General features: G+C 38.2%; 3 protein-coding genes across 11 annotated transcripts in view; 1 reads left to right on the top strand and 2 right to left on the bottom strand.

The window, feature by feature from the left end:
• Positions 1–3,349, bottom strand: part of LOC117290394 (serine/arginine repetitive matrix protein 2-like) — a 61,988-nt gene extending 58,639 nt beyond the window's left edge. For 7 of the 9 annotated variants that reach the window (XM_033771769.1, XM_033771772.1, XM_033771774.1 and 4 more), the window contains exon 1: positions 3,254–3,349. The gene's annotated coding sequence lies outside the window, so the exon portion shown is untranslated. Of the gene's footprint in view, positions 1–341; positions 526–3,253 lie in introns of those variants that run through there. The other 2 variants (XM_033771771.1, XM_033771770.1) reach the window with 2 other exon arrangements.
• A 1,752-nt stretch (positions 3,350–5,101) lies between these two features.
• LOC117290609 (uncharacterized protein CXorf65 homolog) lies at positions 5,102–10,756 on the top strand. Its single transcript, XM_033772070.1, has 5 exons — positions 5,102–5,149; positions 7,360–7,449; positions 7,981–8,097; positions 8,338–8,412; positions 9,713–10,756. The coding sequence occupies exons 1-5, from the start codon at positions 5,122–5,124 to the stop codon at positions 9,844–9,846; spliced, it is 444 nt and encodes a 147-aa protein (XP_033627961.1). The 5' UTR covers positions 5,102–5,121; the 3' UTR covers positions 9,847–10,756.
• A 105-nt stretch (positions 10,757–10,861) lies between these two features.
• LOC117290608 (mitochondrial sodium/calcium exchanger protein-like) lies at positions 10,862–25,586 on the bottom strand. Its single transcript, XM_033772069.1, has 17 exons — positions 25,140–25,586; positions 24,140–24,292; positions 22,398–22,450; positions 19,612–19,669; positions 18,859–18,970; positions 18,140–18,307; positions 17,866–17,988; positions 17,280–17,408; positions 17,010–17,132; positions 15,767–15,954; positions 15,315–15,447; positions 14,570–14,691; positions 13,887–13,964; positions 13,497–13,572; positions 13,235–13,315; positions 12,678–12,742; positions 10,862–12,425 (listed from the first exon to the last, which is right to left on the bottom strand). Exons 1-17 carry the CDS (start codon positions 25,332–25,334, stop codon positions 12,240–12,242), a joined length of 2,043 nt encoding a protein of 680 aa, XP_033627960.1. The 5' UTR covers positions 25,335–25,586; the 3' UTR covers positions 10,862–12,239.
• Positions 25,587–26,572: the final 986 nt, after the last annotated feature.

Raw genomic sequence — 26,572 nt, 5'->3', positions numbered from 1 at the left:
TATTAACAAACTTTATTTGCCATGGAAAACAATGTTCCAATGTTATCTAACTGTACATATACTGTGTACATCATTGTTTTCCATTGACAGGCCTGTACATGTACATGTATGGTTTGTTTTTGAAATGGCAAGGGCACCGAGGCATTTTCTCCTTGGTAAAGGGCACCCTATCATAAATTTCTACGCCAGAACATTTCATGGGCACCAAGGCAATGACCAGGGGCATGGAGGCAATCGCCTTTGTTGCCTCTGTCCATGAATGTGTATCAGGCCTGCATTGATGCAGGAAACAATTTCAATGAAATTTGTCTAAGAATGTAAACATAGGAAAATGCACTTACTTACAATGTGTTACTAAAGAGCTTCAATCATTAAACACTGCATAGACATTCCGAACGCGTGCAAATCTCTAGGAACTGTGAACGTGTACAATTTGTAGCGTAGTGTACAATGTGGCAACTGCACAACCCACCAAGCACAGTGTGTTCAAAAAACAAATGCACCGACCAGACAGCCAGATGCCAGTAATGAATCATTTGCAAACATACAGATGGTGTCTAACACTTGCCTCCATTCAATAAGCGTACATCCGTAAAGAAGGACACCACTTGTTAATAATACATGAATGTCACATGTGGTCAATAATTAAGAGCATGTAGATGGGGATAAAAATTGAGTGGCACAAGTGTGCGCCGACAACTCATGCATAAAACATCAAAACCACACGGAATTTTCAATCAATACTGGTACACATCCCGCCAACTATTTCTGAACAACAAATGGTGGCTGTACACCAACCACTGAAACTGTATCTAATCAATATTGGTGCCCAACTCATATGCTTTTATCTATGATTAGGGGAGAGCAGAAACTGGGTAATCAATATTGTACCACATCTTAACTCCCCCCCCCCCCCATCTTGTTAGGGCCATAAACAGCAACAATAGAACATCAATAAAACATGTAGAAATAATAAAGTGGCTAAGCTAACGGCTGCTTGATCAACAGTATTTTCACAACAACTTTTACAAGTAAAGTGTACATTACAAACATGGAATTTTCTTTCCCTCCATGATGGTACAACTACACAGTAGGCATAGAGTGTATAAATCATCAGCTATGCCACTTGAAAAATAAACATATTAAAAAATAACTACAAAGCATTTTCAAAACAAAAGTAGAAGAAAATGTCATCTTTTAACTTAAAAGCTAGAATCCAATCATTTTGAAAGGCCATTTTATAGACAAAGTTGAGACAAGAAAATTGGCTCTTGAAAAAAGGTACAAGTACATGAACATACGTAGTACATTTATTGAGTTACAAGGCTGACCAGGCTTTCAAAGCTTTTGAACACTAGCTTCGTTGTTTTTTCTGAGAGCCAAAAAATATAGTTGTCGACACTAAAACAGCCAGCCAGGCCACTTGAGTAGGGCCATGGGTGGATTTCACAAAGAGTTAGGACTAGTCTTATCTCGAATTAGGACCAGTTACTCGTCCTAACTTAGGAGTATTCATGCAATTTGTCTAGGACTAGTCCGTCCTAAGTTAGGACTAGTCTAGTCCTAACTCTTTGTGAAATCGACCCCTGGTCTTTGAGTGTCCAAAACTAGCATTTGGCCAGCGGACCACACAGAAGAACGCTGCCAATTGCGACAATCAATTAAAAAACTCCTTTTAACAGTTTGGTAGTGGGTAGATAATTTGCTTCCAGGTTTTTGTGTCCATTTTATTTATAAGGCTAAGGTGTCAAAAATTTGGATTAAAAAGCACTCAGTCAAGCTGGCGTCAATGACCAGCTATGTATTTCAATCTGTCACAAGCTTTGTGTACATAAACAGGCCCCAGATGTAACATTTTGTTAGTGTAAGTGTAAACTGAAAATGATCCATCACAGTGTAATTTTATTTTTAGCTTTTAAAATCAATGTTAGAAAATCAATTTAGATTTGGGGTTGTGTTTTAATGCTACATGTACATCGAGGCATGGACCTGATAAAAAAGGGCATCAGCTCTGTTAATCTGTGGGGTGGGGCAAGCTTTAATTGAAAGGGGGGGGCCAACAGCGACCTGTACATGTACTTTAAAATCAAAATGCCAACTTTTAAACAAATGATATTGTGCACTTTAAGATGTAGTGTGGGTGCAATTTCACTCAGCCATCAGGAAATAAATTTATATGGGACTGGGGGGGGGGCATTTGAATCCGTCTGCCCCAATTGCGCTAGTCATTTTGTGACAAATTACTAAAACATGGCCTATGACCAAAACCAGTTTGTATGTTATTATTTGTGTTACAAGGAACAACGAAATATGGATCCAAATGAAAACTTGGGGATCACAAAAACACACTGCTATTAAACTAATCAATGAATGATTTGAGCATTTGATGGGGGGTCAACTGTTTTCTTCATTAATATTTTATCCATACTTGTGTTGGATTTGTAGACTTGTGTTCTGTGTGGATAGAGTAAAAATACTCCTAGAACTATCCCTATGCGGTTAGTTTCGACTATCGTCTCGAGACGGTAGCTGAACGAACCTCATAGTTCTAGGAGTAGTGTAAAACACTAACATGTAGTAAAATTGACAAACACAGTTTACATACCGCCCACTCAACTTGGATTACTGAGAGTGAGAGAGTCTGTGTCGCAGCCAGTCAGTGTACAAATTAAAATGAAGGCCTTTTTTGTCAAACATTACATTTACAATTTAACAAAATAAAAAATAAAAAGGCTATTTATTTATGTATTCAACTTGGGAAATTTTCCATATCATAATAATTAAATTACTTAAAATATTCACTCATAACATGTTACGGTTTTTGAAAGATTTCCGTATCCATAATCCTGCCACCATCTTTTCACTATTTTTTTTAGTTACCAAATTAAAAGTGCAACAGTGGTGCAAGTCCAACCTTAGTCCAAACACACAAAACATTCATACTTTCCTTTGTTTGGTAACTAAATGACCTAAAAGATGGTGGCAGGATAGGGAAATCTCTCAAATAAAATCCATCCCTTGAATGAATGCCCCAAAATTTGCACAAAACAGACCTTGCTCAACAGGGTCGAGTTGTCTCAATCAATTGTGCACCCACACAGAGAACCCGACAGTGCGCAGTACAAAAAAAGCAAAATAAACTGGCGGACCTCGTAATCCCTTTTGTATCTCAAAATATTAATGAAAACACCCTTAAAAGTAAAGAAAATGCTATTCAAACAAAAGTACTAGGAGAAATAGTTAAGAAACCTACCTTAGGAGTGCTTCGCACATGGGTCTTCCTTCGTTTTCACAACAAACGTGGTGTAGTTCAGCAGTAGTTTTCATACAGACATGACAGAGTTGTGTGTGTGTGTGCAGTCGAAGGATTGCGCATGATCAGTTTAATTACGACGCGACGGCTGTTTCATCCAATGTTTAAGTAGCATGTTTTGTAACAGTTGCAAGAGGCTAATAAAATAAAAATACAGTTGCTAATGATGGCATGGGCTAACAGATATGAGTTTCTCTTACGTAATCTTTTCAGTGAGATGATAAAACATTGGTATGAAAAAGTGTTTACACAAGGCGATACAGTGCCGACCCACTTTAAAATCATACATGAAACAGTACACTTTAGTGAGGGCGCTCTACCAACAATCTTGATGGCACACCTGCCAAGATAGTCTTAACTCAAGACAATAGTGCGAGCCAGTCAAACTGGTTAGATCATACCGTAAGAGGGCGCCCTGTAGTAATTTTCATCTGAGCGTAGAGTGCACTATCCACTATCAATCACTGACGTTTTGGGGCCAGGATTTACTGCCGAAAGACTAATGAGAGACTTTATGAGTATTTTTTTTAATAATGGGTCATATTTGGAATAATATTTAAGTTCAGTAATGGTTCATAATGGGGTTTTTTCTTTATTTATTTGTGTGTAGGCCTACCCTATCCCTGATAAATAAACTCAGTGAAATCAAAGTACAAACATTGTTCAGTACAAATATAAAACAAGTTTGTTCACCGACCGAGTAATCATACACCTCTGTGGTTGTAGTTGTAGAGTGCAGATTGAAGATTATCTCACAAAGCCACCCATATGAAACCAAAGAGAACGGTCTGCCCCTGTCGCATGCAATTATGTCCTCTATGCAATACTATCCGGAAGACATTATTGCATATGCAATATGCAATAATGTCCGCCATGCAATATGCAATAATGTCCGCCGGACGGTTTTGCATATGCAATCGTGTCCGCCTGGACGCTGCTGCATAAGACGACAAAGAATCCCTCAATGGGTGAGAGCCCAAAGGGATCTCGCACCTCCTGGAAAAATTTAACGGATGACTGTAACAACTGGGTTACCACCACCAAGCGGAAGTGTCGTTGGTTGGGTTCTAAACACTTCAATGGTACTAATCAAACCCGAGCTAACACTGACGGACATAACAAAAGGTGCAACACCTCTGTACAGCAACCACTTGACTCTGTTGTCTGTTGTCAAGTTCCAGGTCGCTGCAATGAGGTCTCTTCATGGGGCTATACGTCACTTTAAAAGCCTGTTACACGCTCACCTAACGGCCTAAATAAACACTTATCAGCGGTAAAGTGAGGTGTTTTCAGACCAAGTTATTTTTGTGACCACTTCACGCGTATTTGCGACTACGGAATGTCTGACCGGTCTTATCTCCCATTTAGGTGCGGCGATTTGGGGGCAACAGTCCTTCAACAATTTTATCTGAATTATTGATAAATGAAGGCAGGTCTAGATGTACAGTGCGACAGGATATTGATGTCCTTCATTGTGTTGTTGGAGCCCGAGGCTGGTGACTGTGTTAAGGGTGGATTTTTCTTTACTTTAGCAGTCATTAGTGAAAAAGGTAATACAACTAGCTGTAGGCCTACGGGATTCTGTGTGGAAACATCTTATTACGAGGACCGAGTCGCCACTCCAAGGCACCGGGGAAAGTTACGCCTTAGCCCCCTTGGAATCTAAGGGAAAATATTGATACTTGATCAAAGAGGCACCTGGAATTTTTTTTTGACGGAAAAACTATACCTGCACCATGCTGTGACTTTTTAAAAACAGTTGGTTCATCTTCTTTTGTGAGTGGGGGTACCGGTATTCAACAAAAAAGATGACTTTTATTACGGTGAAATTTGGAGGTAAGATTTAAACTCAATTTATTTATCTTCATTACGTAATGTTTGTGCTTTATTTATTTATATACTATTTATTATTTATCTGTATGGGGGAAAGGTCGGTTAGTGTGAACAAGGAACAGTGTTGTGATGTTATAAGCTCAACGATTGCCAATGTTTGTATTTCGTTGATTTCCGCGTGTGGAGGTTGTGCATTAAGTGGTGATATGGAGCTCGGGGGGGGGGGTGGCCGCAAAGTCGTTCAAAAACCCAACAGTGTAATATTTCTCCAGGCCTTTTTTTCACACACTTTAACAACATGTAGAATCCAAACCAAAGCTATACTCTCCCCAACGCTTCTTATGCCGAATTTTCCGAAATTAGAAATGTCCCTCTATTGTTACTTACAATAACTTTCTACAGGGCACCATGTTGTGTACACAACACCCCTGTCAATACATACCATTAAGTGGACCGTGGTTCTATAAATAAAAAAGATCGAACCGTAAAACTGCCAGCAACCCAAGATGACTTTTATTGAACAAATTCTTTGGACACAAAACAACAACTGACTACAATAGCTCCTTGAAGTGACTTGGACGAGGAGGGACAATGGCCGAACGGGCAGTCGATGTTTGAACGTTTAATGGGCTTACACTTACGGACAACATCCCCTATCGATCTAGTTTTTGTCTCCCCCGCCTACATAGCTGCATCAGAAGACGATATTATGTGCGTTTATACCGGACCACATTGAGTTGAATGGTTGTTTTGACATGTTGGTGCAACCAGCATGGATATGCACTGGTTTGGGTGTGGACACATCGACCACACCCCTGCCCCACCCCTTTTACGCCCCTGTGTGAATCTTATGATCACTTGGTGGAGCATGCACGAGCTTTGAGCATCCAGGTATAGTTTGCTTCTATACAATGGTCTTTCTTTCACCACCCACCCATTATACTCAAACAAACGGTTCAGCCAAGTTGTTGCATGGTACTGAGCTCTAATTATACATGTGATATGATAGTTTGGCTGGTAACCTTATTCTGGTAGGCACAATTTTGTTGTTCTAGTTTACCTTGTGACTAAGCATCTGTATTAAATTGGGTCATGGTTCTTTCATAGCCCATTCTTAAACGTTCCAATGTATTTTACCATGTATGCCATAATTTGCAATACCCTTTTGGGATATATAAAGATGAATTGAATTGAATTGAATTGAGCTCCACCATGCCCACTCATTGACAATGGGTGTAGCCTGGCCTCAGGCATCCCCTTGTGCCAAGCCCATAACAAGTCATAAATTTATTATTAATGTTGTACAATTTGAATTATTAACTGCAAGGCAAACTCTACGATAATACTGCATTCCCTTTTACGAATCATCATAGTAGGATCCCAGCTTCTTATATTATACACAATTTGAATACATTTGAATTATTCACTGTACACGAATAAATCATCTTTTGAAAACACACAGTTTGTTTAGTGAATCGATCTCAACATGCCTTGGATTCAGAATGGAGTTCATTAGAATTGAGTTTTTCAAAGTTGAGGGCGAGGAAAACTATCCTTTGAACGACCCCACAGTAAACTTGCGGGTACAGAGTTGGTTCTGAGAGATCCGCCAGTGTGGTCAGACAGAATGCTCATCTTCAAGAATCTCCCTATAAAAAAAAAGCTCTTTCCCTTCTCATAAAGATATCCCTCTCTGGAGCACATGCCATCCCAAGAATTTGTTATAAACAAAGGAAATAAATTAAGTAGTATGCAATTAATATATATTTTGCGGTAACACCGTGTGTGTATTGCCAGGTAGAGTTTGTTCTTAGAGAACTGTCTTTCTTTATTCTACTACCGCGGAGTAGGGTGTTCGGGCGACTTCTCAGTTCTAAAAAGAACTGTCCTGCTTTTTTGTCCCGGGTGGATGGTATAGAAAATAGGTTCGGACCACTACTTTAGCTTATAGGATCATAATTAGCTGCACTACTGCATAGTAAGTTCTTGAATTGGTCTCAACGTTTCGACTAGCGTTTCGACTATTTTCGACTGAGTATGCAATTATCTTTACAACCATGACATTTAAAGACAACAAATGGTGCATAAAGTATCGGCCAGGGATATAGGTATGATTTGAGATGGTCCACGAACAATTGTTCTAAAGAAGTTCAAAGTCAAAATTATTTCTTAAAACAATTTGTTAACAAAATGTTATTATTTTGATGTAATAGATAATGACCAGCGGATATTCAACCCATACTGCAACTGTTTGATTCTGCTGGAGTGTATACGCAACAAGTGTAATATTGATGACGAAAATGGTGAGTACAATGTTCAGATAGAAAATATAGGCCCATGCAGTGGTAATGGAAACTATACTATTATAATACATTATTTGGATTTGGCTTCCATGATCCTATTTGTTTTTGCGAGATAAAAAATATGTTATATAATTTCACTTATTTTTTAAATATTTAAAACAACAACAAATTGGTTAAGAATGCCCTTTTATCTATATCGAGCACTGCGGAAAAGGCAAAGTGATCTCATATTGGAACGTTATATGGAATTCTGTTACATCACACAGGGAGTACTTCTTTTGCGGTGATATATTATAAATGTGATCAATTGAATCTACCTCCATGAATGAATGTTATAAAAACTACAATCTTGCAAAGAATAGTTTTAACTAGAAATGGCCAGACGGTTCGACACAAGAGTCTTTTATGAAGGCTAAAACGGCAACGCAACACAACACACATGAACAGGTAACATAATTATAACAGAGGCATGTAAAGTGGCAAGAAAGGTGAGATACAATATTCCAATGATTTTTGATATTATTCTGGCAGTTATTTTAGATTTATCGGACGCATCGGGTAATGTGAAACGACTTGCAGATAACTTGCAATCTTACGCCAATGTCTACCTCGACGGAAGAGAAACATACTGGCTCATCAAAGTAGAGAGTAAGTAACTGGCAGAGTAGAAATATTCAAAAACAAATTCGTAAATGACAAACGCTTGGTTAACAATGAATTTGAAAATTAACTCAAGGTTCCACTAGTTTCTGTCTACCCAGTATTCAAGCCAACATGTTTGATTGGCCAAGACAAGGGAACTATAGAAAAAGTTTCGTTCTGAAATCGTTTTGTGTATACCAACGACCTTTCCGTCTCTAATTTGTTCCCTTTTTTTACGTCTCACAGAAGGGAAAAATGATGATCCTACCAAGTACACGCTGCTCATTAACGAACCGGAGAAAAACTACCCAGAACTATCAAGTAAATACATCCTTAGATATAATTTGAGGCATTGCGTGGTGAGGTATCAATATTTGGTTTGCGGAAACATCGTGTTTGTATACTTCCGTGTTTGTAGAGTTTGTTCTTTTAGAGAACTGTCTTTCTATATTCTAATATGATAAACGTTTAACAAGCAAAATAAAGCTCACAAATTGTTTTAAACGTCAATTAATGCATTGGAGTTTAAACCTGACCAAACAATTTCACCGTTCAATATTTATGTGTACGTTAAAAAGAAATGCAATAATGTACTGTCTTCATTGAACACTGGTTTCAGAATGTGATAATAATAAAGTTATCTATAGTACAACTTGCATTTTCAGACAAACATAATACAATTAAGGCATTTTAAAACGTTCACAACCTTAACCCCACACTTTGTGACCAACCAATAAACAAAATCGTTATGAAATGAACTGACATTTTTTACGATGATTAAACCAAACTTAAAGTTTTACAAAATGAAAGTAATGATAAGGTGATATTTGCAAATGTATCTCTTTGAGTAGTGTTTGTTCTGAAAAGAACCGGTGTTGACAAGTTATTGTTTCGATCAGGATGTTCCGATCGTATTCAGTAGAACGCTGGACTCTGTTGCTATGAACAATTAATACTCACTACATGTAAGATAACAGGTACATGTATAGTAATCAATTTTGCAGCGTCATAATAAAGCGCGCAGGTGCAAAACAAGTATATACCCGGATGCATTGATAGAGTGTTCCACAATCTCCGGTTATCTTCCCGTTGGGGAAAAAATGCTCAATAAAATCAATCAAAATGAATCAACTTTATGAATAGTTAATCAAAGTATGGCTGTGAGAACCATGGGGAGTGTATGGGCAAACCCTGGGGTATCGAGAAAAGACTATGGCTCAGCAGAACAAATGGAAATTGCATCCAAACAATACCATAAACTGTTAACAGGCAGGGGAGAATTCGCACTCCAAGGCCACTAGAAAAAAAGGTTATTTCTCTTGGAGAATAACTTGCAAAAATCGCAAATAAAACAGCTCTTCGTGCATTTGCTTGACAAAATAAAAGTGCGCACCAAAAGGGCATTGACCGCCATTTTGAATTTCTATGCCGAAAAATGCCGGCTTTGAAAACAACTGAAACCAAAGTCCAAAACACTAGTTTTTAAAAAGGTCATTATTTAAAAATTCTTATTTGTTTGCTATAATAAACAAAAAAATTAATCATTTAAAGTGAGTTTGACTAGGGATGGTAAAAATATGCCATATTTTACTAAGTTCTCAATCAAATCCTCCTACTGTAGGTCGGCTTCAGGACTTGTCCAGACCCACGGTCCGACGCAAGGAATCACAATGGAGCAGTGTTAGGCGCAAAATCCCTAAGAACGTCAAGGGTACCCGGCCCAAGAGCAACTCGTCAGGAGCCAAGAAGCGATAACACCGATGATGAGTGCTTGTTTGTTTGTTTATTTATTTGTTTATATAATCTTCCCGTAAAGTTTTAGATTTAAATTCACTCTAATCGGTTGAGATGGGGTGGACACATTTTAATTGCATTGGTTGGTTTGGGTAAACCTGTCTGTATACACACACACATCTGTGTTGCAGTCAGCCTGTTGACATTCCTTTGCTCTGTGCACATAAGGAAAAATCCTATTCTTCAACACTGTAAATAATACTGTGTGGACATGTGTAAGTCCACATAGTGTTTCAAGTCCCTACATGATGTGGACTTATGTTCTCAGGTCCACACTTTATATGTAGTGTTAAAACATCTAAACCAAATGATGTACTCCTATGGTGTTCACCATACAATAATTTTAAGTAGCTGAGGTTTTCTGATTTGTAAGTTTTAAGGACTTCTCTTGTGAATATTTAACATTGTATAATTAATTGCTATGAATCTTTATAATCCTACCTTTAACATATGTTTATACTTAATATTCATACTTAATTGTTTCTTCAATCTGTATATTTATGTTTTATGTTTCAGCGCTTAAAAACCCTGTATTTAGTGCTATATAAATGCATGTTATTATTATTATAATTAAATTTATTGTTCTAAATCTTTTAGTGTTTTTTCTGTATTGTTTGAATCAAGGCCAGTTTCCCCAGTGTGTGATAATAAAGTTCCTATCTTATCTTATCTTATATCTCAGAAAGGCTAATTGTTTTTGTACTAAACACCAAACACCAAGAAGCTGTGCTGTCAATTAGGAGGTAACTTTTCCATTCAAACTTATCACTTTTGTCGAAACATACCCTTTGTTTTCATAAACAGGTTAAGATTGTACATGATTCTCACTTCCATAAGCTCCATGTAACCAAAACATAATGCCGTTTGAATACAAAGCACAACACTAAAACAAGACTTATAAAATCTGTGTAAAAAAAGTACTGGATTTGAGAGAAATATTAATTATATTAACTCAAGATTGCTGAATAAAGCAAATGCCAGCATTTGCATTAATGTATTATCATTTCAACAGGTTCATTAAACTTAATGAATAAGCAGTTAATTTGCCTAAGGCAGTCAGCAGACCCACTGTAAATTCACTGTTAGGAATTAAAGGAAATGCATCGAGATAACAGGTGTTAGTTGTCAGATGAAAAGGATGTTTTTGTTCTAACAACTTTCTTTAATGGAGCTTTGCCGTAAAGCCCAGTTCATACATCCTGCGAATGCGAATGCGATGCGAAAATGACATGAATTGGACATCACAACTCTGCCTTCGTTGCCATTTTCGTAAGAGAGTTGAGCAAGGCTCCGGTGAATTATTCGTTGCGAATTTGTGGCGTCAACATTTGTATCGCATTCGCATTCGCAGGAAGTATGAACCAGGCTTTATGATAGTCGCCAATTTGTAATAGGTGGAGCCAGCTTGTGTGAACTAGGCATGGCTTGCCAATCAGATTGTACACGAGAATCAATATATTAAACATATTGCGATTACTATTAAAAGAGACTGACAAGAATTGCGATTACCATTAAAAAAAAACTGAAAAGAATTAAAAACATAAACTTAAAATAGAAATAGTAGTGATTAATCTTTATCAAAAATAGTTTGTCAATAATACATTGTTCAAAATTTAAATTTACATCAACCTCATTTTGAGTTAGGAATGCATTTTTGAATACACAGCATTTTGCGATAGAATAGTTACTGTTATATATACAATCTAATATAAAAGATATATGAATCAAATACATTTAATTGCTGCCCATATAAAAAATAGACAATGTTCGTTACACACTTGATTTTAAATGCACTACTTCACTGGGAAAATAGAATAAATTCATATAAGTTAAACATTTACTATTGTCTCTTAATGCAAAAGCATAGTAACAAAGTACCAAAGTACGCAATGTGATAATTTAAAACTGGAGCCCATACGAACACATGTGACAATTGCATTGCTATGCAACATCAACATTTCAAACTGACAAGAGTACAATTCTCTCTTGCTTTGGGGAGTTGTTTTCCATCAACATCAATTGATAACCAACAGTGCTAAAGGCAATGGACACCTGTAGTAATTGTCCAAAAAACAGTATTAATAATGCTTTCAGAAAAGGCTTCAAGCCTGAAGTCTTTTTATATTTGAGTGATAAAATACCTCTTTTTCGAAGAGTACATTTTATATACATTGTTTCTCACAATGTTTTATGCTAGCAATTACTTTGAGTAATTACCAATATAGTCCAGTGGTTTTAACAACCACTAAAAGCTGTCATCAAATAAGAAACAAACCATTATAAAATTTCCAAAAAATATAAATTTGTGTTCATCAAAAAAATAAAACATTTAGTTATAATTGTACCTTTGTGTATCACCATTTGATGACCCTTGTCTCAGTGAGAATAGCGACCGCAAGAAAGACGAAGTACAAAACATACAGACAGATCCCATATACTCGACTAGCATGGAACCGGGTTGCCACCATGAAGAACAAGGAGAAGAAGAGGCTGGCAGCCAGACCTCCAGACAGGACAAACTGAAGTGTGTTCGTACTTAGCTGTAAACGAAAAAAAATAATCTTATTTTTTTTTTTTTTAATAAAAACTCATGTGGATCAATTTTTCATTTCATTTTAATCATTTTGTTTCATGAGAGATCACCTTACATCACAAGGCAGGAAGCCCAATTTAAGGTGAGGGGCTACAACGTAAAGCCATTGGACACTTTGGGGGGGGGGGTTTGTAGATAGGGGTAAGGACATAATTTGGGGGAGCCTTTGGATGTATTAACACATTCATCTGATACTTACATGGAAGGTACCACCATTTTTGATGCATGCTATAGTACATGAGATCCCGATACCTAAAAGCATATCTGAAATTGTTTAGTTAAAGAATCACAATCTCAAATACAATCCAAGGCTTAAAGGAACGTTACAGAATTGGTAAGAAACAAAACTCGTGAAGATCACAGTGTAATGATGATGACAGTAGGAAACATCCCTTGAAATATTTCTGTCTGAAATTTCACATTTAATCTAACTTCGCGTTTGGAGTTTATCGATCTGTGAGCGTTTTATTCATTTTTGTTTTGGCTTTGATGCAATGCAAAATTTGTAATCGTTTTTTCACTATTCTCTAGTGACCCAGATGACCGATCGATCTCGAACTTCTACAGGTTTGTCAGTTTATGTATATGGTAGATTACATAAAGTGCTTACACTGCCAGCAACTTGTTTGCTAGCAAAACCAATTCTGTAATGTTCCTTTAAAGTTTTTACATGAGTGTTGATATGTATTGAATGCGATACGCGTAAATTTACTAAGTTTAAACACTTCTTCATTAGATGATGATTAGAAAGGATACTGAAGAGGGGTCCACCGAAGCATGCAGCGACAGCCATTCTGGGGTATCCCTGCTTGGCCACTGTCACGTCAGAGACTAAATCTGGAAACAAAATACACAAAAAGCAACCGGTGTAAAAAAATACAATTATTTTTATTGTAAGGCCATAGCTTAACAAATAACCAAATTTTGAAAGTATCTGCTGGTATTAGTATGGTATCTCGCCAAAATGGTATACACAGTGTTCAAAATTGTTTAAGACTATTGTGTAAAGGTTGCTCACCTCCTATACTGTTACCCCAAGCTAATAACGTCAAACCTAGAACTGCATTACTCAGGTGAAAAACAGAGCCATACATCTGTGGGTAAAACAATTTCCAATTTTCATCATCCTAAAAAAAAAATCTTCACAACTCTTAAGATGTCAGAGGATCTCTCCAAAACACTTGTAATTTCGTATTGAGTTAACTCTTTCATATGACGACTTGTTGCTTGCGATCCTTCAGAAAAATAATTGCATAACAAATTAAAGATTGCATAGCCACACAATTTTCAGAATGGGAAAGAGGACTCTTAAGGGTGCTATTGCAGCGTTCCTCCACCCCCCCCCCCAAAAAAAAAAACCCTGTGAAATGACACAAAAAACTTAGGACGAGGTTTTCCGTGCACTGACCTGTAAGAGATTAACAATCTCATTAGCTGTGGAGTAGATCCAAAGCACTGACACAATAAATCCAACATATGCAAATACCTATAAGAGAACAAATAATATAAATATATTATAAAACTTCAGACGCTCAAACCAGGGTTTGACAAACTTGGTTTGGGAATGAGCAAGCTATCTAGCCCTATGTTGGTGGTCTCCATCTTAATAAATTACCTTAATGAAATACAGAGGGATCCACCTTTTGTTAACCCCAAGGATTTAGATTTAAAAAACTTTAGGGTATAGTGTCCTCAGCACAAGAAAAGGAGATCAAAACGCAATATTTCTTGAGCTGATTTTTTGTTGCGAAGTTGTGACGTCAACATTCGTAACCATTAGCATTTGCAGGAAGTATGAACTGGGCTTTAGATGGTCTGATTTCAAGTAAATGTCTGAAAATTGTTATGCCTGAATATAATTTTTGCATATGACGCCACTCTCTCAAAAAGTGCCCTCAATGAGGTCGAAAGCGCCCTCAATGAGGCCAAAAAGCACGCTCACTGAGGCCAAAGGAGGCAAGTTATTGGATGACGGCTATTCTTTGTGCATAAAAACATAGGCACGACCTCAGCGAGCCTGTAGCACTTCATGTTATAAAAGGGGTCTGCTGTAGACTAAAATTACTGCTAACAAATTATGGGTCAACTTACACAGTGGTAAATGGGCTGCCGGTCAGCCTTGGAAGTCAGGAAGACAATTAGTGCCAAAATAAATCCTACGCCCAACAAGAGCTGCCATAAGTAGAAGTTACCTATCAGCACCCTGGATATATCTGTGTACAAGAGAGAGAATACCTTGTAATATACAGGGGGTAGGTGCATGTAAGGGTTGCAGCTGCACCTGATGACAAATGTAGAAGAAACATACCAATACCCTGGATATATCGGTGTAAAGGAGAGAGTACAAATTGTAATAAATGGAGGTATATGTGTGTCTAGGAATGGGGGGTTGCAACTGCACATGACGAAAAATGACTAAATATGAAGTCACTTGCCAATCCCCGTCAAAAGTAGAAGCTACATGTACATCTACCAATACCCTATATCTGTGACCAGGAGAGTATATATACATTGTTTATGGTGGTAGGTGCATGTGGGCTGGGGCTTGCAGATTCACCTGACAAAAAATGACTAAATAAGAAGTCACCCACCAATACCCTTGATGTTTCTGTGTACAGGAGAGAGCATACATTGTAATAAATGGGGGTAGGTGTTTGTATGGGTTGGGGGCTTGCAGCTGCACCTGACAAAAGATGACACGGGAGTCCATCCTCACAATGTTTCATTCTATCAACAGCTCTCCTTTGCTCGTTATCAAGTAAGTTTTTATGCTAAGAAATATATTTTGAGTAATAATCAAAAGTGTCTAGTGCCCTTAAACAAAGATAATACTCACTCTTTGTAACAAGTAAACAAAACAGTGGATCAATGATAAGTTGCAGACAGTTGAGGAGTCTATTCCAACCGTGCTTGTCTTCAGTGTGGTCCACAATCGGGACTGTCAATTGAAGTAACAGCTGGAGCGGAGACTATATCAAGACAAATAAAAATAAAAACTGTTATTATATGGGATTTGGGGCATTGCATGGTGAGGTATCAATGTTTATTTGGTTTGCGGTAACACCATGGGTGTTTCTACTTGCCAGGTAGATTAAATGTTCTTGCTTTATATTTGGAGTAGATTTTCGAATTTTGAGAGACTTCTCAGTTCTGAAAAGGGAGTGAAGATCTATTTGTACCATTTACTAGAGTATCACATGACTCAGAGTAAAGTATGTAAACCAAACATGGTCACTAGAGGGCGCTATTCTACTCAACACCTTCAATACTCAAATACTCTATTCATACCTTGAATATTTCATAAATTTTGCCGACAACAGATTTATCTTTCCAGTCTTCAACACCAATGGGGTTGATGCCTCGTAGTAGGCAATTGACCTCATCCCAGAAGCCTACCAGACACTTCCATGCACAACCAGTCTCACTTCCCTCATCACTATCTCCGTCTAATAAAGGTTGATTACCACTGCTTTCATCTGCACACAAAAATGACAGGGAAAACCACCTTAGTGGCTAGTCATGGCTGAGCGATTAAAATAACCAAACTCAATCTCCGGTGTTTCTGATCAGCAGAGTGTGGGTTCGAGTCCGAGTCGTGACACTTGTGCCCTCCAGCAATAAACTTAACCACAGCTTCGACCTTCAGATGGGATGCAAAGTTTTGTGAATGCACGTAATTGTTTTTTAGTTGTGTAAAATGGGTTCGGTTCGCCCCAGTGTTTCTGGTTGGTTTGGCTGTATATTGTGCCACAGCACCTTGTAGACCATTATGGTGCTATATAAAAGAATTGGTTTCATACTTCAACATGCAGCTCCACATGAACCTTTTCAGCATGTAGGAAAAAACTTGCAACGTATAGAGACCTAACAGTGATATGCCCTATATAAGAATGGTTATATTATGTTAATATCATATAGAAAGATTTGCGGTAACACCATGCAATGACTATCTCTAATGAGTTGGGGTGGTTCTGAAAAGAACCGTTTGTTTAAACTTGACGTTTCGATCAGTATGCTCTGATCGTCTTCTGGAGAAAATGAAAGTTTTCTCCAGAAGACGATTTTCTCCAGAAGACGATCAGAGCATACTCATCGAAACGTCAAGGTAAAACAAACGGTTCTTTTTAGTATGCTCTGATCGACTTCTAGAGAAAACTTTTATTTTCTCCAGAAGACGATCAGAGCATACTGATCGAAACGTTGAGTTTAAACAAACGGTTCTTTTCAGAACAACCCCAACTCATTAGAGATAGTCATTACATGGTGTTACAAGCCCCCAAGTTACCCACTCCACAAGCAGGGCACTGGGGGCTGACCCAGGTGAGCCCCTGGAATGACGTCAAAGCTATTCGATCGGACAGGGGCAGACCTGAGTCGACCCAGGGAAGCTAAACGAACGCACCCATTATCATCATTTATTAGTAAGAGTTGAAACCAACGGTTCTTTTCAGAACCGCCCCAACTCACTAATTTCCCTATCGTATTTCCACCATGCAAAGTTTCGAATCCTACTAATCATTTTTATTCTTACCACTTGGACGGTACTGCCTGGTAAAATCTGGAAGACCATTCTGTCCAGCAATGGCTGTATTCTGCTCTCCCAGAAGTGATGCGCAGACGACTTGTTCAGTGTCTAACAACGCCTCTGAAATGCCTGAAACAGAGGACAGAGTGAGAGTGGCGATTATTTTTGTAGTAGTCGCGACCCGATTAAGCCATCAACAGTCCTGACTACGAAACTAGTCGCAGTAGTTGCCCAGGCTTATTGACAACCTGGGGGAAGAAATATTGTCACTGATACCTGTGGGATGATGTGGCACCTTTGTAGTGTCTTGAGGTTTATATCTGTCACCAACATACTGCGAGATAGCTCCGTACCCAAAACCATCTGTTTCTGGCGAAGATGAATATCCTTCATTTTCAGAAAAATCTGTAGGAAAATAAACAGAATTTTTCTAATTGCAGTCAAGAGCTTTAGAGAAAAACGTTTTAGGGCTGGATGGCTCAGTAAAGGTGCGTTTTTTTGAAGTCATAGCAAACAGCTGTTACTATTGGTTGATCACTGGCCATTTACTGAAACAGATATTTGTTAAGAGCCTTCAGACTGCCAGTCTGAAGACTGCAAGTTCAAATCCTGTTGCAGTTAAGTTAAAGATCCCAGTGCACTTATCGTAAAAAGAAGGGGTTTGCCCTGGCGTGGTCTGATTGGCTGCATATTGTGCCACATCACTCGTTAACCCTACAAGGTGCTATAAAGGGAAAGGTCTCATACTTCAAACTATAGCTCGACATACAAAATACAGGAAAAAAATACTGAGCACTTTGATACGTTCCTCGGGTGTGATAAAGCGCTATATGAAAACCTTAAAAACCAGTGCTTTACTTACCCTGGTTAGTCCCAATGGAGACAGTCGGCCTGAGGCGTACTACTTTAGGTTTCAACTTTGTTTGGTACAATTTCCGACCAATCAGAACGACTAAAACATAACCAACGTAGAGCAGGATAAATCCTAAAGGGGGAAAAAGAAGAAAGGAGATGAAAGAATACTTTCAAAGCTAAATCCTTATAATTATTTAATGCAGGGCTGATACTTCACAGAGGCAACAAAGGCGATTGCCTCCATGCCCCCTGGTCATTGCCTTGGTGCCACATAGCCTTACCTACAGCTTCTGCAGTCCATATTTCTCCCGTGTACAAAATATAAAAAGTCCAAAAGGCTGCACCAACGTAGAAAATTGCATCTCTTAAAAACGGTCTCTGAGCTAGTTCAAAGGGCCTGGCTATAGAGACGGAGCCTGTGACCACTGTGGTGACAAAGACACCAGCACCTGGAAAAGACAACAAACATCTGATATTTACTACTACTAAAAATAATAATAATAATACCAATGGACATTTATATTACGCAATACCTATATTATTAAACTCTACTTCGCATTACAAGCAGAGAAAAAGAAATACCCGTACACAAACAGATCAAGAAGGAATTAAATGAGTGAAGTAAACAAATATGTTTAACTAAGGGAATAAAAGAGTGGAAAAAAGTTCTTAAAACCGGCAGTTTAAAACCGGCAGGATCGAAGCTCTGCGATAAAGGCCCGAGCTGAAGGCGAGGTCCTTTATTGCACGACCATGACGACAACCTTTCTCAGTTTAAATGAAAAATGCAGTGGGGCGTTATTGTTAAAAAACACAGGACCGCCACACTTGTACAGTTGTGAGTTTATTGGCCCACGTGACTCATTCCACAAGCAGGGCACTTTGGGTTGACCTGGGTGAGCCCCTGGAATGACGTCAAAGCTATTTGAACTGACCAGGGGCAGACCGGGGTCGACCCGGGGAACATAATCGAACGCACCCAATATCTGTAGGGTCTTACCAAACAAAGCACCAATAGCAAGACCAGCATCTCCATTCTTGGCATTAGTGATGGCTGCAACTGCACTGAAGATATCAGGGGCTCCGTTACCGAACGCAAGGAATGTAACACCGTAAGAAAAGGTTAAGGAAGTGTGACCGGTTAAGATACATTGTATGCGGAATCCATTTCTAAATCTCATGTCAGCAGCCTTTATTAATAGCAAATCTTGTGGTGTGTCATGGCCAAGCGGTTAAGAGCACGGGATTCAAGCTCTGGTGTTCAGTCAGCAGAGTGTGGGTTCGAATCCCGGTCGTGACATTTGCTACATAAAGTTGGGGAAGTAGTGCTTTCTACCAGCCAAGCTTCTGATTGATGACTGTATGGACTGTAAAAGGGGTAACCCTGTTTCAGCCCTAAGAACAGGTGGAACAAATAATTGTAGCCCACACCTTGAAGTGGCCTTCAGGCCTTGTGTGTCTGGCGAATTGCATAACATAAAAAAACAAAAACAAAAACGAGTCAGAGAAATAACATGGAAGTTTAAAGACGGGTCTTTCTCCTGACATCAAAGAGTAGAATAACCCAAATGGATGAATTTGAAAATCAAGCCACCGCTGGGGGCGCTTCATACAGGGTAGATGTATGAATAAGTCACAAATGAAACATAAACAATTATGTTTTTTTCTGCCCGTCACAGAAACATTTGTCTTACATTCACAATAACCGTAATTTAGACTCAGCAATCAGTTATATATAATGCTAAAAGGATATGACTATGTTCTGGCTCAACTTCATAGACTTAGAGATAGCAGTCAGCGCAGGACAGAAACTGAAAGTAAATTAAAAGAAAAGAAAAGTTTTTATAAACACTAGTAAAAAAAAAAAGGCCTACAGCATATTATTAGGACAGGGGTTGATAGGAGATACTAAAAGCTTAAAATTTGTACTAAGTTAGGACGAGTAACTGGTCCTAACTCGAGAAAAGACTAGTCTTAACTCTTTGTGAAATCCGTCGCTTCAAAAACAGTCTTAAACCCCCCAAAAATGAAAATAGTAAGTTAAAAATTAACCTAATCGTAAAAATGTCTAATACCCAGTGGACTTCTTTGCAATGTGATAGTATGTGATTTTTGATTTAGATGACTCTGTACATGTTATAGTATAGGGTTTAAGTGGATGCTGGAAAGGATGACATACACTGAAAAGAAGATGACTCCTTGCATCAAGCTGTTGTACGTGTGTTTCAGTGTTGTTTCAGTACTACAAGGATACCTTCTCCGGTATACTTCTATCATAACATAACATTAAATCAGGTTAATTTTAGGAAAAACACTATTGGATTTTGGGAAATATCAGCTTGAATGGAATGCTTTGATGCATCGATTCCATAGAGGCATTTTTGTAATGTCATGTAACTGTATCTCCCCAAAGGAAATTGGCATGTTTACAAAATTATATGTTTGCTTATCAGTTTCCTGAATGATAGTCCACTGCATGATGATTTGTGTTTTCGCGCAAGTCATTATTCAATCGAATTGCAATGTGTTGTGTACTATTAATTTTGTATTTTCTTTTATAGAAATGTCTCTGTAAGGACTGTGATGGGAGCCCAAATACTACAAAACATTTGTTTATAATTTATATACATTGGTACATATTAAGTGACATCAAACTGAAACACTTCAAAATATCGCTTGATTTTCGCACTCTAAGTATCTTGAACTATTCTGACACAAAAAAAGCTGACATGTATAAAAAAATAAAGTAGGAGTCTATACTTGTGGATTGAGCGGTAATAATGAATAGAAATATATATTTGTTTTTTCCTTGTTCTTCACACCCAGCTGAAAAGAGAGGGTTGGATTGCTTTATCAATGGAGGGGATACATATTTTGTTGTCCTTTGTTTCTGAATCTTACTATCGTCTTCTTGTGTGAAATTTGTCCGTGTGTACAACCCTGACTAACAATGCGTTATATTGCCAACAAACAAACAAACTGGATTTTTTCAATTGTTAGCCTACAACAGTTAGATTGGTTCGTAAACTGTGGAGAATACTTTTTAAAACGAGGGAGAATTGTAATCGAAAAATTAGTTACTTTAAAATCCTTTAAAATTAATTTTTTTTTTACTAGTCGGATAATTTCAAGCCATGAAGTATTATTGTTGAGTCTAGACTACACCTGGTAGGCCTACCTGTTTAAGTAGTGTATATAGGCCTACATTATAAGAGAAAATAATCAACGGTTTTGTGCTTTTAACACAGAGAAATTATGTTCAAATAATAAATAACTCTTTATTAGAAAAAACACTAACTCAAATACTTTCAAAATGACATTGAAAGCGCCTGTTGGTCCCTCTGAAAGTGCAATTTGATTGCAGATCTATCCAGTACACTCAAAAGTTTGTTACGGATACCTGACCTGCACCCGGGTACCTGCCCTGTATGGTATCCTGACAACATCAATATGGAACCACAGCAGAACCTGACTATTTTTCATGTGAGAAGTCCGTCGTCTGCTAGGTTTTCTGTACTGTTTTAAATGTGATTTTTCAGGGTAAAAGACTAGAAATTAGCCTTGGTATCCATCATGTTCAGATTCAGCACCCCCAAATGAGTTAAATCAGGTATGTTACCAACTTTTACTCAAAAATGCCGCTCGAAGTTGTTGTTTTTTAAATCTGGTCTAGACTAACATTACAATGTGGTGCTTGGACCTTGGGTTCTGCTCTTTGCATTTTCCCTTTTGTCCCTCTATTGTAAGGACCCTCCTTCAACTGCTTCAACTACATTGTGTATGTGGCATTAATCAGGCTGGGGTCTGACTGACTCATCATACAAAGGCCTTTCAATGAACACGTTGCCTTGGATCGGTCGAGTTGGTCCTTGAAAAGCGTTCTGTAACCGTTTGTTATAAAATCATTATGGTTAGAAAGATGTTGTAAAAGTAGAATACAATGATCTACACAAATATGCCTCGAAATTGCGTGGTTTTCTTTGACTAACACGGTCGGCCATTTATGGGAGTCAAATTTTTGACTCCCATAAATGACCGACCGTGTTAGTTCACGCAGTAAAAGAAAAACCACGCAATTTCAGGGCAAATATGTGTGAACCATTGTATTCTACTTTTAAAACGTCTTTCCAACCATATAGGCCTATGCATTTCATAACAAACGGTTTCAAACGCTTTTTGAAGACCAACTCGTCCGATCCAAGGCAATGTGTTCCTTTAACTTGTTCATTTATCACAGAGTCTATAGTTTGCAGTGTTTGCTGATTATAAATACAGCGCGTGCAATAAAACACATGACCATAGGTTGATACAAGTTATTTTATCAATCTTTAGCAAATAAACCTTTGTATATAAACAAAGACATTCAGGTTGAAACAAGCGTCTGGTTCGAGAAAAAGTTGTCAACCCTTTCTTGGAGTAAACATTTTTAAGTAGTAATGTAAGCTTCTTGAGCAGAAACACAATACCACACTCTAAGATGAGAGGATCAACTAAATTAACTACACTTAAAACACTTGAACAAACAAAATCAATACTTACAAATCTTCTGCAGTTATTCCCAATGAAACAAACAGGAAAATCAGCCAGACAAACTGAAATGAAGAGAAAAGAAAGGTGTATTTAAATACACAACTAAACTATAATAGTCGTTTAATGTATGTACAGGGGCAATTATAGGCTAGAGCGAAACTATATTTATCCCAAAAAAGTCAAGCTTGTTCCCATTTTAACTTGCCAATCAGTTTTGACATATATATTACAGGTCGTTTGTATGATATCTTTTCGGGCGGTTATAAGAATATCAAATTTGAATTAGTTCTCGTCAGAGTGCATGCCTTCATTTTCTCTAAAGGGACAAGGCAGTTTTGCTCTGGTACGGGGCACCTCTATGAGGAAAATGTAAGTTTGTATTGGAACTTTGCAAAGGGTACCATGCCAAAAGCACAGGGCACCACTGCAATAGGAGACTTTCCAACGCTAGGTGGCAGCAGACATACCGGGTAAATTTCCATTGTTTACGTAGTTCTGAACATGCGCATAATTCTGAGAACAATGGATTTACCCGGTAAGTCTGCTGCCCTCTATCGTCCCAGAAAGTCTCCCATTGCTCTAGGTGCTATGGGTTAATTCAAGGCTGAGAGTGTGACACTTGTGTTTATGGGCAAAAGAGTTAACACTCCAACTGTAATTCCTTCACTCCACCCAGGAGGAACTGGGTACAGTCTGTAAGAGGGTAGAGATTTTTGATAATTGGTAACCTGTGTGCCAATTTGGCTGCCGATACTGCATACTCGATATGAGTTGAGGTGGGTTCAAGAATGCAAAAGCCCTTTTAGACATACATTGAAACTAGAGGGTGTGAATGAATTTACTCTTGTATAGAACAAACAACCTAGATTGTTGTACCCGTTTTAAGTTCTTTTTTAGCAATAATCTTTTTTATTTAGATTTATACATCACTGTGCCTTTCATTGAATGATGGAGGCAGAAATCCATGATTCATTCAAGTACATACATGTCAAGGATGGGCTGAAGAGGAAATTGTTATACTGCATCAAACACTAAAATTTCATTGACCTTCTTTGTGAAGAAATCAACCTTTGCGCAGAAAAGGAGTGCACAATACAAAGTATATGCATGCACTTCTTATCATGGGTACTTCATCAATATGCATAAAGAGTGCCACACTGTGTGTGGACAAAGTGTGGCACTACACAATTAGCATTTTTAACCCTAGCAGTTTCCTAATTTGTAAAACCAGTGTACATATAGTGCAATGCATTTCAAGGTGACATTTCCAGAACAGCAACTTTTGCTCAAGGATGAGTCATTGGCCAGTCATAGGCCTACATTTAAAACACAACTTTTCAAAAGAAATTGCATACAATAGGCCTACACAATTCTAAAATCAATGACTGCAGTCAAGGCATACCCATTATAAGTCAACTTCAATGTTGAATACCCAAATACTAGCCAATACATCATGTCACAATGCAAATCCATGATGATCACAAATTGTCAATATGGGTACAGGTGAGAACATAATATTGGGCAATATTGCCTGGTACCATGATGTATTGAAAGCGAAGGTAACAATGGCACATTGACTAGAGGTTGACAAATGGTGGCTGCTCAAACTTGCCCATGGTTGCCTAATTTTCTTGCTAACCCGTGAAATGCGCTTACAGTTACACCACAGTAAACATAAAAATTTGCTTACTGTTAAGCAGCTCTATGTAATTGGGCACTAGTGCTTAGAAGAAATCCCAATCCAAGCTTACCAGAATGAAAAGCGCAAGCGGTAAAAGCTGATGTGGGAAAGCACAGTGAGAAAATTCCAGATAGTTAATGAATCCATCATCAATGCGACAGTCGTTGGTGGCTCGGATAAACTCACACTGTAGAGATGCGTTGAGCCCATGGTAATCTGTACACTGAGTGAAAGTATAGAAGAAGGAAGTTTGTAAAAATTAAACATGAAGCTTTTATACAGTAAATTTTATTTTTGGAACCCAAAATCAAATACCATAAAAACTTAGGCCTTCTTGGTAAGAAGCACACAGCTGTTGTTAAAATAACTTTTAGAAAACATTACCCTCCAATACATGACCGATATTATGTCAAAATTTCAAAAAAGGTATACAGCGCCCCAGTTACTGGGTCTAGCAACACATGGTTTCATTTAGGTAGCAGCTGGTCCGGCCTAATTGTATAATTATTTGTTTGGGGCTTTAATTGGTGAATATATAAGTTTGTTTTCTTTTGTAATGCTTTTCATTTTGCTGTTAAGCGCTTTGAGGAATGCCAATTCATAATATGCGCTATACAAAATAAATACTGTGTTATTAAAACACAAACGTCCATTAAAGATAATAATGGTATATGTAGAAAACTTCCCTAATTAATTACTTGCTAAGAAGGTGCTGCTGTTTTTGAGAAACTAGTATAATATTTAACAATTTCAGTCTCAAGGAGACAACAAATATCCTGAAAACATTGATTCTGTGATTTGCACTTTTTGTTCTCAAAAACTGGACGACTATAAATGTCACAATGCTGAAGAAACTTACCATGCTTCAATACACTCTAGGAATCACAGCTTCATTCACAGACAAGTGACTAGGTAGGATTCAAGTCATGGCGACAATCTTAAATCAACAACCGCAACTGAACTCAAATTCAAAAGTTATCAAAACCCTTTTTTAATTGAACTGAACTGCCAAAAAAATCCCGAATGAACTTTAAAAAAAAAATGTCAATGTGTATACAGTCAAAACTAACCTGGATTAACTGTAAATGGACGGCAGAAGTGTTCCCGACTCCATGCAACTCTTGCTTCCCAACGAGGGTCGAGTTGTCTCCGGCTCCATCATCACTGTTTACAAACGAATACACGGGGGAACCACGCACATTCGCCCCGAATGATAACAACACTGTCAGCCGGGTCAAAAATACTAGGGCGGAAGACTTGTCCATGTTTTCGCGGACACAAGTCCTTCAGACAAAAACAGCACTACTACAAGACAAGTAGGTATGACTTGTCCGTTCAACAACATGCGGTAATGGTAGCTCCTTGGTTTTCGAAATTTTTATAAGACATTCTGAACGCTTTTGTCTTGTCATCCTTCGGAGATCCGCAGCAGCCACATTGTTCACTCGTTTCTCTGCATGCTGTGTGTGCCATGCATGGCATGCATGCCGCATGCACCTCTCTGCAGCCTGCACACCTTTGAGACGTCTGGGGGAAACCTGGCGTGCTAGTTGGGCACCATACTAAACTAGTTGTCAACAAAACTTTTTTGGTTTATTATCCATTTGAAATGACTCATAAAAAGTCATGCGCGGAGTCCGATGGGAAACAAAACAAATATTTGATCATAGTCATCCAGGGGTGTTGCCGATTATAAAAAAGAAACCGCACAATAATATTTAAAAGGTGTCACAAGTCTTGAACACATTCTCCAGATCTTCCACGATAAAAAACAAGGCGGAACCGTTTCAAACGAGGGCGCTTCGAGTTTTCACTTTGAGTCCACTCGTTATTTTTCTCCCACCCTTTTCCCATATTAAAACAACAAGAAGAAATAAAAGTACACCAATTTGGGGAAAATATCTTAGGCTCGCTAAAATCCATGAGCACCTTGGCGTTCAGTCTTTGCTTATGTTTCAAAAGATTATGTTTTGACATTGCATTTTTGTTATGGTTGCAACAGTACGATAATAGTTAGGCCTTGTCCGACAAGTTGGCAGCTACACGGTGTCGCATGCAATTATGTCCTCTATGCAATACTATCCGGAGGACATGATTGCATATGCAATCATGTCCTCCGGACGGTTTTGCACCATGCAATCGTGTCCGCCCGGACGCCGCTGCATAATGCGGACACATTTGCATATGCAGTTGTGTCCGCCCCGTGCAAAACCGTCCTTGCAGTAAATTAAACGCCCTTGGTCGACGGAGCATGTTCGCCGTTTTTTACAAGCTAAGTGCATGTCATGAGTGACATGGGAAATGTTCGGCCGTTGTGTATTCGCTGCAATCATAAAATACATGAATATTCATGTTGCATTTATACGGACATAGGTTCAGTCAAAGATTGTTTCAGTGCATGCACACTCGCTTACGCACGCACATGTACAGTCACGTACCATAATTCTATATCTATGTCACGTACATGTCCACCGGACGGTTTTTGCATAGCCCCGGACACGAT

Source organism: Asterias rubens, chromosome 5, assembly GCF_902459465.1.
Source record: "Asterias rubens chromosome 5, eAstRub1.3, whole genome shotgun sequence".
In the NCBI taxonomy this organism is placed as follows: domain Eukaryota; kingdom Metazoa; phylum Echinodermata; class Asteroidea; order Forcipulatida; family Asteriidae; genus Asterias; species Asterias rubens.
This window is presented reverse-complemented; position numbering and strand designations above follow the sequence as displayed.